The 13,664-nt window shown below is 38.5% G+C and overlaps 1 protein-coding gene across 1 annotated transcript in view; it reads left to right on the forward strand.

Annotated features, from left to right (window-relative positions):
* Positions 1-13,305, forward strand: part of FREM2 (FRAS1 related extracellular matrix 2) — a 195,824-nt gene extending 182,519 nt beyond the window's left edge. Inside the window, exons 17-24 of the mRNA XM_002748988.6 lie at positions 2,318-2,510; positions 3,984-4,088; positions 5,507-5,634; positions 5,732-5,866; positions 6,586-6,712; positions 7,571-7,758; positions 8,659-8,805; positions 10,147-13,305. Coding sequence (XP_002749034.4) covers positions 2,318-2,510; positions 3,984-4,088; positions 5,507-5,634; positions 5,732-5,866; positions 6,586-6,712; positions 7,571-7,758; positions 8,659-8,805; positions 10,147-10,650 — 1,527 coding nt within the window. The 3' untranslated portion in view covers positions 10,651-13,305. The remainder of the gene's footprint in view (positions 1-2,317; positions 2,511-3,983; positions 4,089-5,506; positions 5,635-5,731; positions 5,867-6,585; positions 6,713-7,570; positions 7,759-8,658; positions 8,806-10,146) is intronic.
* Positions 13,306-13,664: the final 359 nt, after the last annotated feature.

Below are 13,664 nucleotides of genomic sequence, written 5' to 3' on the forward strand. Positions count from 1 at the left end.
GGACATATGAAATCACTCGTATCTCGGTTTCTTTAAGATTTGACAGATGTTTCTTTCAGTATAAACAAATACCTTGAAAAGTCCGATGATTTGGGCTGAAAGAAAATCAAGCACTTTTTAAGATGACATCTAAAAGTTAGATTGACTGCATTGCACTCTGCACTTTTGAAGAAAGAAATGGGAGGTGATCTAGATGGTCAAGGTAGCTTCATTCTGCTCCAGTTCCTGTAGGTAGAGACACTCAGTAGACAGAGAGAGACCTTGTTACGGGTACTAAGCAAAAGCAATGGAATACTGATTCTGTGTCCAAAAATATCAAACTCTAGTTTATCACATCAAATCAAAGCAAATAAGAATTAGTCGAGGAGCTGTACTCGAAGTAACTTATTCATAGGAAGTGAATATTAGTAATTCCCTCCAAAATAGCATACTCAGTAACATTTGATGGACAGAGTATAGTATGGTAAAAAAATTATTCTTAGCACCTATAAAGTTTAATTGGAATCTATGCCTAAAGCCTATTTTTTTTTTAAATCATGGTTTATTAAAATGAAGGTAAAATATTAATCTTAAGGACCAGTGGCATATGGATTGACTTAATCACTGTCCATTCCACTGCACTTGAAAATCGATTGCTCAAAGTAATAATTGCTGCCCTCAGAAACTACTGTCTCAAAGGACTTTTAATGCAAAGCACCTCTCCTGCTGGCCAGGCTAGCAGGTTATAGGGAATGCTAGCTGCTACACAGCTGAAAATGAAATAACTTGTTTGGTTGATGGTTCTCTTCTATATATTTTTATTAAGGATTCAGGTCATCATTTTTGTGATATGAACAGTTTACTTTGGACTTCATAATAATGTTATAAATCATAGTTCTCATGATTTACATTATTTGCTAACCCACGCCTATGATTCTTGTTGTCAGCTCAGTGTGGAAGGAGAACTAGACTATTAGCAGACAGCCCGATTCAAACTTCCATGGAGTGTGATCTGACCTAAGTCCTCTCCTCTTATGTAGAAGAGGCTAGTTGTATTTGTCCTACTATTGTGCAGAGCTGTTTTGAGAATTAAATATGATAACCTTTGTGAGATGACCTTAAGACTGCCTTCTTCTTTGTTTGGAGTTCAATGAAATATGACAGAGTAGAAAAAAAGCATGGGCCAAAAGCTGAGTTGTGGTCTTGGCCGAACCGTTCAGGAAGCTTAGAAAATACTATAGGACATTTGCTTTCTTCCTTTGCATCTTAATTTTATCTTCTTCTCTTTCTATCCATCATCCATTGATCCATCCAACTATCCATACATACATATAATAATGGACGAGAGTGAAAATGTTAAGTAGTGTTTATTGAGAAACTAGTACAGTGTCTGAAATATGGTAACTACTCAACAAATAAATATTAGTTTATTCTGCACTATTCTCAACCCATCTGCTAAATACCAGAAGGAGAAAAGTATAAAATTCAAGGCAAAACACTTCATTTCAACTAAGTATTCTTGAGATATTATAAATGTTATATGTCATTAGTAAATATATTTGCTTCCAAATCTATGTTTCATATTCCGCTAATAACAAAGTAGCTCATAGCAGCATTTTTCATAATAGCCAAACACTGGAAACAACGCACGTGGCATGAAGTAATAAATAGATACATAAAATGTGCATACAATGGGCTGCAATTCAGTAAGAGGGGAATGAAGTATTGAAACATGCTACAATGTGGATGCGCTTTGAAAACATTATGCTAAGTGAAAGAAATCTGTCACCAGAGACCACGTCTTGTATGATTCCGTTTGTATGAAATGTCCAGGATAGACAAATCCGTAGAGACCTAGTGGTTGCCAGGGGATGTCAGGAAGGAGAGATTAGGAGGTGACTGCTAATAAATACAGGCTTCCTTTTGGAGGTGATAAAAATGTTCTAAAATTGATTGTGTTGGTTACCCAACTCCTTGATTGTACTAAAAACCATTGAACTGTTTACTTTAAATAGGTGAATCATATGGTATGTAAGCTATATCTTCATAAAACTAAAGTAAAAAGGATTTTGTGAGTAGAGTATGCTCAAAATAACGCATGGTCCTAAGGATTTCTGGTACCTATACTTTGTTGCCAATGAAGGTAGTTAGTGTCAACTATTTAATTGATCCAAAATTAAGTGAGGGGGAAATAGTGTTATAAAAAATGCTGTCATTTCCTTTTCTCAATGATTACTCAAAATCTTCAGTTAAGTGAAAGGACAAGATGGCTTGTAGAAAATTAGGCTCATTTAGTTAACACTGAATCGTGTTGAGAGATGTAACTTTACTGTTTCAGGTCCTAAACCTAGTGCAGTCCTATGTGACCCTTCGAGTCCCCCTGTATGTTTCCTACGTGTTCCATTCCCCTGTGGGGATAGGAGGCTGGCAGCATTTTGACTTGAAGTCAGAGCTTCGTCTGACTTTTGTGTATGACACTGCCATCTTGTGGAATGATGGGATTGGCAGCCCCCCAGAGGCTGAACTTCAAGGTGAGTTAATAAGACTTGGAACACTCTATTTTTGTAACCTATTTAAATTATTTAAGAGGATTTTTTTGCTTTTGCTAAAAGGAGTACAAGCAACTTTCAATATATTTTCTTTTTCTATTCTATAATAAGATAATTTCACCCTTTTCATCGAAAAACTCTTTAAATCATGTTAGTGCTTCATATTTTGCATATGTGATTATTAAATATAACTATATTTCATGGATATTTTACTCTTGTGATCTATTTTAGGTGATTATATGTTACATAACACAACATATGTATTTTTCTGGGTTCTAGAAAATGGATAGAGGAAGCTCCAGTGAAAACAAGAAATGAACAAAAGAAAAAGTTACACATTTTTATTTATGAAAATAAGAGGTGCCTTTTAAATTCTAATACAAATCGTGGTCTGAAATCTAGTTGTGTCTCTACAACTAACTAGCTGTGAGATCTCGAGCATATTGCTTAACTTTTCTGAGACCTAATTTCCTTTGAATGATAGACAAAACTTCTAATATCTCTCTTTCTGATTTAAAATTCTATTACTCTGAGACACTTTCACGGAATGTCTTTGAACTCTGATTGTGAATGCCGCTAGCTCGGGTTCACAAGCATTTGCAAAACTTGATTTCAACTTCCATGTTAGAATCATAGTTCAAAGTCCGCAAGCATCAATGTAATAAATCCATTAGTGGGATGAGTGCCTTTTCCTTTTCAGACATATATATCTGTTCTGATTCCGCAAACATTCATACATTCATAGTGTCATGCCCGGACTACATTTTACTAGCCGACAGGAAAATAGAGTAGATCGTGCATCTTACATATTAATCTACTCTCTTAAGCAGATTAAAATTATTGTAGAGCTATGTGACAGGTAATATGATCACCCTGAATTATAATTTTAAATTATTTCAAATGTTTTAAGTCCATATCTCCTTTTAGAAGATATATATTTAAGTTACTCTTAATGAGGATTGTTCTGTGGTTCCCGACCTCCATAGAGGATCTCTTATTTCCTTTTGATTTTTCTGGAGCCAAATTTTATCAAACTGCTAAATTTCTTGGGAAAGCTTCAGAGCTTTCTTTAAGTCTAGAAAATTAGAAATAATTCTGAACAACTCAAACCTATTTCTCTTTACATGTCCAAATCTCCAGCATTTTGACAATGTTGTCATGTCTCTCAATTTGCAGCTTCATTTGTGTAAATGAAGACTTTTATAAAAAACTTGCCTACTGTAATTGGTCTGTGTATTTTATAGTGACTCAGGTGACTTAATCATTCATTGTGGCTTCCTTTTCTGCTTAGAAAAGAAAACGAAGATATTTCCGCTTCCATTATTCAGAATTCTCTTGATAATCCTGTTTGCTTAAAGACAAGACAAACCTGAGCAGGCTAATTTATGGAAGGAATCTGCACACAGGGGTCTCTGGCTGCATATATTTTCATTCTGGGTACTCTCCCCATTATAGGTTCCCTCTACCCAACCAGCATGCGCATCGGTGACGAGGGGCGCTTGGCCGTGCACTTCAAAACAGAGGCTCAGTTCCATGGCTTATTCGTGTTGTCACATCCCGGTAAGCTCTGTTACCTTTTAACAACCACTCCCCACACAACAAGGAGATAGATTCTCCTTCTGCACACATTTCAGCATGCTTCCCTGTTACCTTTGAAGCCCTTAATTCAAATGAATTGTACATGTGCGATCATCTCCACGAGGGCTTGATAATTCTTCAGCTTCATCTCAGAATCCACAAAATTATCATTATGCAGACTTTCAGAGAAAATGCAAATTAATTAGAGTAAAATTAAAAGGACACCCTATTGAGTTCATATTAAGCCAAGTTTTCCCTAGATAAAGAGCATAGGAATAATGATTTCTTTCTCTGCTTTGCTTCCATTGTACAAATTGAATTGCAGGTATTCATTCAGCAAGCACTTCTCTGCTCACAGCTTTTTCCTAGGCACTATGAGAAACCCTTTTAATAGGGTCAGAAGTGGTACTTCACTTTCGTATTTAGGTTTTGGACATGTTGATTGTGTTTAATAAGCATTGGCTATGCAATTTAACTAACTGTGATGCACTGTGCTTTGAATTTCAATAAGGCAGCAGTCAATAAAATCCCACATCTAACTTCATTTTTTTAATAAAGGACATTTCATTAGAAAGAGCTTATTTTTTGACTCTCCATGTTACTAAACTGGTAACAGTTACTAAACTAGTAACATGGAGAGTCAAATAAAAAATAAGCTATTTTTCTGCCAATTGATGTTAGAATGGGAAAGAGAAAATAGTTCCCCCGACAGCTTTATATTTTTTATTTTTCTAGGCTTGAACCCTAATAAAAGAAAGAATAGCGCTGAATAATTAGGAAGAGAAAGAAGCTTCATTGTACTTTTAGAAACTGAGCTGCAAGAAAGAAAGAATTAAAAAAAATCATTTTGCTTTATTGTAATTGACAGTTCTGGAAAATGAGGATTTTCTGGTCTATACAGTTCTCGCTACATGTCTACCTTTCTAATAAACTGAATCCTTGTTTAACCCTGATTGCAGGCAATCTAAGTAAAATCAGACTCTGTTCATAAACCAGGTTTGCCCAGCTGTGTGGCTACTAATAAACTATTTTAAGTTCAGCTCATAGCTTCAGTGCAATAAATGCATCACGTCACCCTTTATTGTGCTGCTCTGACTCCCCGGAAAGTAGCTCTGAACAATCTGAGCATTTCTGTGCAATTACCTTTTGACAGAACTATAGAGAGGAAACAGCACTGAGGTAGGAATCAGAAAGTCATGTCCTAGCTGGGTGATTTTTGGAAAGTCACATAGTCACTCACAGCCCAGTTTCTTCATCAGCCAAAGGAGGAAAATTATCCCATGACTGCTTTGCAGCCTTCTTATAAAAATAGAAGCAAATAATGATAGGGTATTTTGAAAATGCTAAACTCTTATGCACTCTTTTAATTGAACCACTGTATCATTATTCACGTTTCCTAGCATCCTTTACAAGCTCAGTGGTCATGTCAGCTGATCATCCGGGCCTGACATTTTCCCTCCGCCTCATAAGGAGTGAACCAACCTATAACCAGCCAGTACAGCAGTGGAGCTTTGTCTCTGACTTTGCCGTAAGTGACTAAGACTCTTATTCATTTTCTTTTTCTGCTGCCGTCCGATTACACCTCGGATTTTTAAATGTAATATGTCAATGTCTTCTCCTCAAAGGTACGTGACTACTCTGGGACCTATACTGTGAAGCTGCTGCCATGCACCGCCCCATCGCATCAGGAATACCGCCTGCCAGTCACCTGCAACCCCAGGGAGCCTGTCACCTTTAACCTTGACATTCGATTCCAACAGGTGCAGCTTATAGAATTATTATCTCGTGACTTGCAGAATCCCACTTTGTTTTACATTTATTAATTTTTTAAAAAGTATCTACACATGAATGACTTTAATTCTTGCATGGTGAAAAGAAAAGAAATCAGTTAAGGAAGCAAGGTAGAAAAGAAGGAGGAAAGATTTGCCCTTTATCTGTTGTTAGTACAGGATGTAAAATTCAGAGTTTAATATATGCAATGGTTATTTTTTAATCTGATTTTATCTTGTCTCCTCCTGAAGTTTTCTGTCTTGGAGATTTGAGAATTTTTGCATTTCTTTTCTTGTTCTTCTCTAAAGAGAATGAAATCCTGTAGCCCAAACCAGCTCAAAGTACCTAATTGCCATTATGCATTATAAGAAATGTGATGGTATCTTTTTTTCAGGAACATATACTATTGGCCTTCTACTGACAAAATGATATTTACAAGTCCTTCATTTACCCCAATAAACCAGTGGAAATGAGCTCAAGCAATTCTAGTTAGTCCCTTTCAAAAAATAACTTAACCCCACCAGTTTTTTCTTTTCAAGGACAAAAACAATGTTCCAACTCTCTATGTTGGCTTGGTAGGGCATGAAAACTGCAGTGCAGTGTTTACTGTTCTCTAGTCAGCGTAGGTGAATGTACGTATCCGTGAGCGGTATGTCTGTGCACCATCAGAACCACCAATGCATAAAAGGACTTTTACATTTGGTTTTAGGTCAGCGATCCAGTGGCTGCTGAGTTTAGCTTGAACACCCAGATGTACCTGCTCTCTAAGAAGAGTCTCTGGTTGTCTGATGGCTCCATGGGATTCGGGCAAGAGAGTGATGTTGCTTTTGCAGAAGGTATCACTTTACAAATGAGAGGGATACTGTTTAGCACATATGTGTTTTGTGCTTTACTTTTTGGGGATTGTGTTTGGGAAATTATAGCTTCTTTTATGGTTTTGAGAATGTAACTGAGTCTTTATCCACTCTGGCTGGTGTGGGAGGTCATTGCAATTGTGTATATGTTATTGGGTATCTTTTTATTCTGAGGAAGCTAATCTCTAGGTGTCTTACCCACATGACTTTTGGAACAAGTCTAGATGATTTTCTTGAATTCTTTTTTCAACTTGCATAAACTTAAATGCTGCAGCTACATGAGGCTGTAAATGCTTCTCAGGCAAAGACTGCCTGCCTTGTTCCACGGTGTATATTCGGTACCTAGAAAAATACCTGGCCCACATGGTAACGGTTCAATAATAGTTGTGAAGTAAATAGCTGAACAGGGGTTTCATTAAGCCCTCTTTCAAAAGCAAGTAAAGTTAATTAGGCTTTTTATTGATTCTTTCTTAGTGTTATTCTATATTGTATCAGTATTCATTGTACCAACTTATTTATGTAAACTGGAGTTGAACCACAGTGGGATATTATTAATGTCAAATTATAGGCCAGACCTTTGAAATCATTCCCACTAGTGGCTGAGCATCTGAGATTCAGTCAATCTTCAGTCACCTGTGGTCAGTCTGCAAAGCAGTCTTACCTGAGGCCTGGGAATGCACCAGATCTTGAAACTCATACGAACAGGCCTTCAGTGTTTGATAGTAGATGCAGGTGGGAAGGAAATAATCTCTGTGTCCTCACTGTCATTACCTGTTCACAGTGTCACATTGATATACCTTAGCACATCACAGAAATAACATTTCCATATCTCTATTTCAGGTGATATAATTTATGGTCGTGTCATGGTGGATCCGGTCCAGAACCTGGGTGAATCCTTTTTCTGCAGCATTGAGAAGGTGTTTCTATGCACTGGAGCCGATGGCTATGTTCCCAAGTATAGTCCAACGAATGCAGAATATGGCTGCTTAGCCGACTCTCCTTCCCTCTTATATAGATTTAAAATTGTGGTAAGTGCTTTGACCCAATGAGCTAGATCGATTTTTCCAAGTTCAGCCTGCTTGTCTTATATTTAAAAATAAGACTGGGCAAAATGACCACACCGTAGCCCCGGTACTTTGGGAGGCCAAGGTGGAACGGTCACTTGTAGCCAGCATTTCGAGACCAGCCTGGGCAACATAGTGAGACCTCATCTCTACAAAAAATTTAAAAAATTAGTCAGGTATCGTGGCACATGCCTGGAGTCCCAGCTACTTGGGAGGCTGAGGTGGGAAGATTCCTTAGGTCAGGAAGTTCCATCTATGGTCAAGCTACTGCACTCTAGCCGGGGTGACAAAGAAGGTCCCTGTCTCTTAAGAAAATAAAAAAATAGGCTGGGCACAGTGGCTCATGCCTGTAATCCCAGCACTTTGGAAGGCAGAGGTGGGCGGATCACGAGGTCAAGAGATTGAGACCATCCTGGTTATCATGGTGAAACCCCATCTCTACTAAAAAAATACAAAAGTTAGCTGGGCGTGGTGGCGCATGCCTGTAGTCCCAGCTACTTGGAAGGCTGAGGCAGGAGAATTGCTTGAACCCGGGAGGCGGAGGCTGCAGTGAGCCAAGATCGTGCTACTGCACTCCAGCCTGGTGCCTGGCAACAAAGCTAGACTCTTGTCTCAAAAAAGAAAAAGAAAGAAAGAAAGAAATAAAAAGAAAGAAAGAAAGAAAGAAAGAAAGAAAGAAAGAAAGAAAGAAAGAAAGAGAAAGAAAGAAAAAGAAAAAAAAATTTTTTTAATTATCATTTTTATTAAACCAAATGGTGACATTTTATATTAATTTGTACTTGCACAAAACAAATAGGGAAACTTTCTGTCCTTGCAAAAGCTGGCATTATCTACAGCAATCACCACTTTCCTTACTGCCTAAAGGACAAAGCTCAGCCAGAGACACAAGCTACCAGTTTTGGAAATGTCCTATTTAATGCCAAACTAGCAGTGGATGACCCTGAAGCTGTTCTCTTAGTGAATCAGCCTGGATCTGATGGATTTAAAGTCGACTCAACACCCCTCTTTCAGGTAGGCCAGAAATGAGCTCCTTTGTAATAGCTGTGTACCCACACGCGAGCTACCATTAATGTGCCTCAGATGTTTAAATGTAAATAGCAGTAATAGTTCATCCTGCATATAGTTAATGGAAACATTGAACAAGATATGGCATAGAAACCACATAGCCCCATACTGGGCACTGTGAGTATGCCATCAACCCAGCTTTTATTATTTTGTTAGCAGTACATGTGGTTTTCCTAGCTTTTATCACTTTTATTCATGTATTCATATTATTTTAAGACTATGGGTAATGAAGAGTCTTATTTCGCCCACAATATATATCTATGTCTGACAGTTGAGTGATCTGCTTTTCTTACTCAAAACTTCCTTCCTGCTGACTTTTCATGAGCATCTTAATTAGGATGATCTTGTGTGAACAGCTAAACTCAGAAAAGCAATTTGCACCGCTCCTCTCTCAAAGATTTCGGAGACTGAGATACAAATTCCTGACTCAGGGATCAAAAGTGGAGGGGTACAGAAGCAGCCACAACACTGAGCAGACAAATGTCACAGATTTCAAGATGTGCTTACACTGTAAATCTCTGTGGGAACAAGTGCACCCTTTAGAATATTGACCGAAATTTATCCCGACAGGATATCCAGGAGAAATGTGTTATTTCCATTTAGCTTAAGGAAGGAATCTTAAGAAAGCATGTTCGTTATTCTGAATCTTTTCAAACAATAATTTGAAGTATGATGTTTTATTTTTGTTCTTGCCATTCAATCTCAAAGCATCTGACCTCTCTAAATCCTGCATGCTTCAAAGACCTATCAGAAAATCCATCCTTTTCCAAAGCCCAAGAAAAGCTTGAGAATTGGTTGTTGTTGTTTTTTTGTTGTTTTTTGTTTGTTTGTTTGTTTTTGCCTATGGTCTCATATGCAATAATCTGCAAGACATGGTGAAAAGAGTCCTGAGGGTCAGAAGGTTTGAGCTACAGTCCCGCCTCTGCCACTCACTGGTTGAGTAACATTGGGCACCTCACTTAACTGCTGCATCCTTTTATTTTCTCATTTTTTAAATGAATAAGCTAGACTGTAAACTCTATTAATAGTGCTTTAGCACTCTCCCATTCTATGACAACAGGTACCAAATATTCACTCCCTTAAGAGTTGCATGGAATATATCATAGAGTACTTTGCACAGCAACTTACACATAGTACTCATTCAAAAATATTGAGTAAGTTAATTCTGCAGACTAAAATAAATCATCATTTATTAATATCTCTGCCATGAATTTCTCTTGCAAAGAATCATGAGTAAGGTTGACATGATATCTAGTATCTCCTAACAAATAGAGCTGTGCTTTCTAGGTCGCTCTGGGCCGAGAATGGTACATACATACGATCTATACAGTGAGATCAAAAGACAATGCCCACCGAGGTATTGGCAAGAGAAGCGTGGAGTATCATTCTCTGGTGAGTCAAGGAAAGCCCCAAGCCACCACCAACAGCCGGAAGAAGAGAGAGATCAGGAGCACACCCTCGCTGGCATGGGAGATTGGTGCTGAAAACAATCTGGGAACAAACATCCAGCACATTGCCCTGGACCGCACCAAGAGGCAGATCCCCCATGGGAAAGTACCTCTGGATGGCATCCTTCCCCGGGAGCTCAACAGCCCCAGCTCTGCAGTCAGCCTGGTCACTGTGGTGGGAGGCATCGCGATAGGGTTACTCACCATCTGCCTCACTGTCATCGCAGTACTGATGTGCAGGGGCAAGGAAAGTTTCAGGGGGAAGGATGCCCCGAAGGGCTCCAGCAGCAGCGAGCCCATGGTGCCCCCACAGGGCCATCACAATGACAGCTCAGAAGTTTGATGACACACAGGTAGAATGCAACCTTTTCCTTAAGTGCCTAAGTAAAGACCACAATGGAATCCTAAATACTTCTGGTAAACCATAGAGAATGGAGGACGTCTGTGACAAAGCTGCTCAGAGAACATGAGTGTACTAATGTACTTTGATTTGAATTCTCCATACTCTTTTATGCATCAAAGGACAAATTAAGACGTCTTTCCTCTTGCCCAGAAGGCAGCAACGATGTACTCACATGTACACAGAGCCATGGATAGATGGTGAGGAATGTACTCCTCATTTTAGACATATTCTCTATGCAGTGGAGATAAACCTATTAAACGGTGCTAACAGACTCTCTTACAAGAGCAAGAGAGGTCTATTGTCACTATGTTAGTGTGAATGTTGAAGGTGCAATGATCACACTGTTTATTCATTGTATAACAGATTATTACTAGAAAGGTTTTCATTGCTAGTCTGGAAAAATGGTGAACACAGTGTTTATTATGACAAGTTTTCAAATAGCTGAAGACATCATAGAATTGTGACCAGGGGTGGCTCAACCCACAAATCAACTGATCTACTACTTAGGACACGGTGGAAGGAAAGACAGAGGGAAGGAAGTTCACTCACTTGAATTTGAATTGCTTCTCATTCTCCTCGGACTCTCCTTGTTTTATTTGCCTATTTAATTTTAAATTAAACCAAAGAATATGTTAATTCTGGAAGAGATTTTTAAGAGAGATGGCTCTGTTGTGGCATGTAGTGAGTAACGATAGAGCTCTTGTGTGGTGATACACCTTATGGGTGCTCAACATTTGTGGGAAATTAGAGGGTTGGTGACATTTTGGTGATGAAGAAATGCCACAGAGTTAAGAGTCACTACAAGACAGTGTTCTCTAAGAACGGAGCCTAGATGTTTGCAGTATTGAACCCATAGAGGATAAAGAGAAACATGAGTAAGATGGTGAAGGGAGAAAGTGGTATTTATTTATATGATGTGTATGATCAGAGTGCCTCTTAGACATACTTAATAGGATAAAAGAACATTTTGACAGATGACAGATGAGGTTATCCCTCAGAGTAGCATAATCACACAATAACATTTAGAACTTACATTGGCCACAGGACATTTTATTAGCTTTCTATGCAGTATCTGGTCCAAACAATGGGAATCTCTGCAACTATCATTCCAGAAATCATATTGGAGGTGGCCAGAATCATGGATCATATTCTTCTTTGATTCAAGATGTCACTCTGGCATCCCCTGTTCAGCGAACTGGTGCAGTGTAATCCCTCTCAGTATTTAAAAATATAACTTGTAACAGTACTTACCATTCACCTCACAAAGCCAGGGAACTTAGGTAAGCTTGCTTGGCAAGCCTCTCCGTTGCCTTTCTGCATCAATGTGTTTTTTACCAACTAGCAGAAATTTTTCTCAGAAAGGGAAAACTTCAGTATCTTCATGAGCTGTTTTCCAAAAGCTAATAAACATGTTTCAAAGAAAAATAAGGTCAGGAGAAAAAGAATAATGCCTAAAGATTATCCTTCAAATGCTGGCTAGAATCCCCTTTCACTTCTAGCTGTAAACTGGCTACACTGGACAGCTTTGTCACTGCAGATTTTTAAAAGGCAAACTTCGCAGATCAGATGTGCACATCTTAATTTGGTGCCTGTAAGTATCAACCATTTCTTGATCAAGATAAGGAAGTGACACTCTTCCTAAGAGAGAGGAAACGTGTCTGACAGTTGCCTTTCTTCTTTTAGGCCACTCTGAACTTCATATTCAGTCTTTTAAAAAATAGATTGTAGTATCCTTTCATTGGAGAATTTACAAATGTCACCTACATTTCAAAAGTCCCACTAACAGCTTATACAAATGAAAGTACTGTGTAGCCCAGGAGTTTATTTAGCAAGATAAATAGTGATAATGTCTTAACCATCCCCCTTTCCTCTGCTTTACCTTCTGGCAGATGCTTAACTACTATTTTGGCTACCTCATAATTTGTATGGGAATGAACATGAATTAGGGAGCTTCAAACAGTGCGTCGACCTTTCACTACTTACCATTGGGTTCAATTGAAGTAGGCTGTTAGATCAAGCATACTCAATCAACTCGCTGATATTTCAGTGGTTAAGAGCTTCCGAGCCTATCGTGCAGTTTTGGAGTGTTGTGTCAATGAATACAGTAATCGGTGAAGCATTATTGTAGAAGTCTGTTTCGAAGGGCCGGGCGCGGTGGCTCACACCTGTAATCCCAGCACTTTGGGAGGCCGAGGCGGGTGGATCACGAGGTCAAGAGATCGAGACCATCCTGGTCAACATGGTGAAACCCCGTCTCTACTAAAAATACAAAATATTAGCTGGGCATGGTGGCGCGTGCCTGTAATCCCACCTACTCGGGAGGCTGAGGCAGGAGCATTGCCTGAGCCCAGGAGGCGGAGATTGCGGTGAGCCGAGATCACGCCATTGCACTCCAGCCTGGGTAACAAGAGCAAAATTCCATCTCAAAAAAAAAAAAAAAAGAAGAAGTCTGTTTCGAGCCTTTGGGGAAGGCTGGTTTTATATCAGATTTCACTCCTCAATGCATATCAGGCTACTGTATATAAATTGGAGAGCTTATAAAACACAGAACATTTCTATCCTATCCTACCAAATAAAAATGTATCCTTCTCTGTCCATCTGTTCTCTTACTCTCTCCTCCCTTTTTTTCCTTCCCTTTATTTCCTTGAAAAAAGAAAGTCTGTGGGAAATAGGCAGCTACAGCTTTTTAAAGTATAAATGGCTTGGAATTTTGCATCATTTTCTGAATATCTATTTACTAAATATGTAATTTAATATACTAATTATTTTTTGAAACTTTTTAGTGGGAAGAATAAGATAATTTTTTTTTGTTAAATAATATTGACCCTTATTTTTAGCATTTTGTTTTTAGAGAACTATTCTGGTGCTATCAGAACAAATATATAAAATAACTTCCCATAGAGAACAGGGTATAGCAATAATAGGTCCTTAACACTCAGTGGCTTCTGACTCTA

Source organism: Callithrix jacchus, chromosome 5 (genome assembly GCF_049354715.1).
Source record: "Callithrix jacchus isolate 240 chromosome 5, calJac240_pri, whole genome shotgun sequence".
Classification (NCBI taxonomy): Eukaryota; Metazoa; Chordata; class Mammalia; order Primates; family Cebidae; genus Callithrix; species Callithrix jacchus.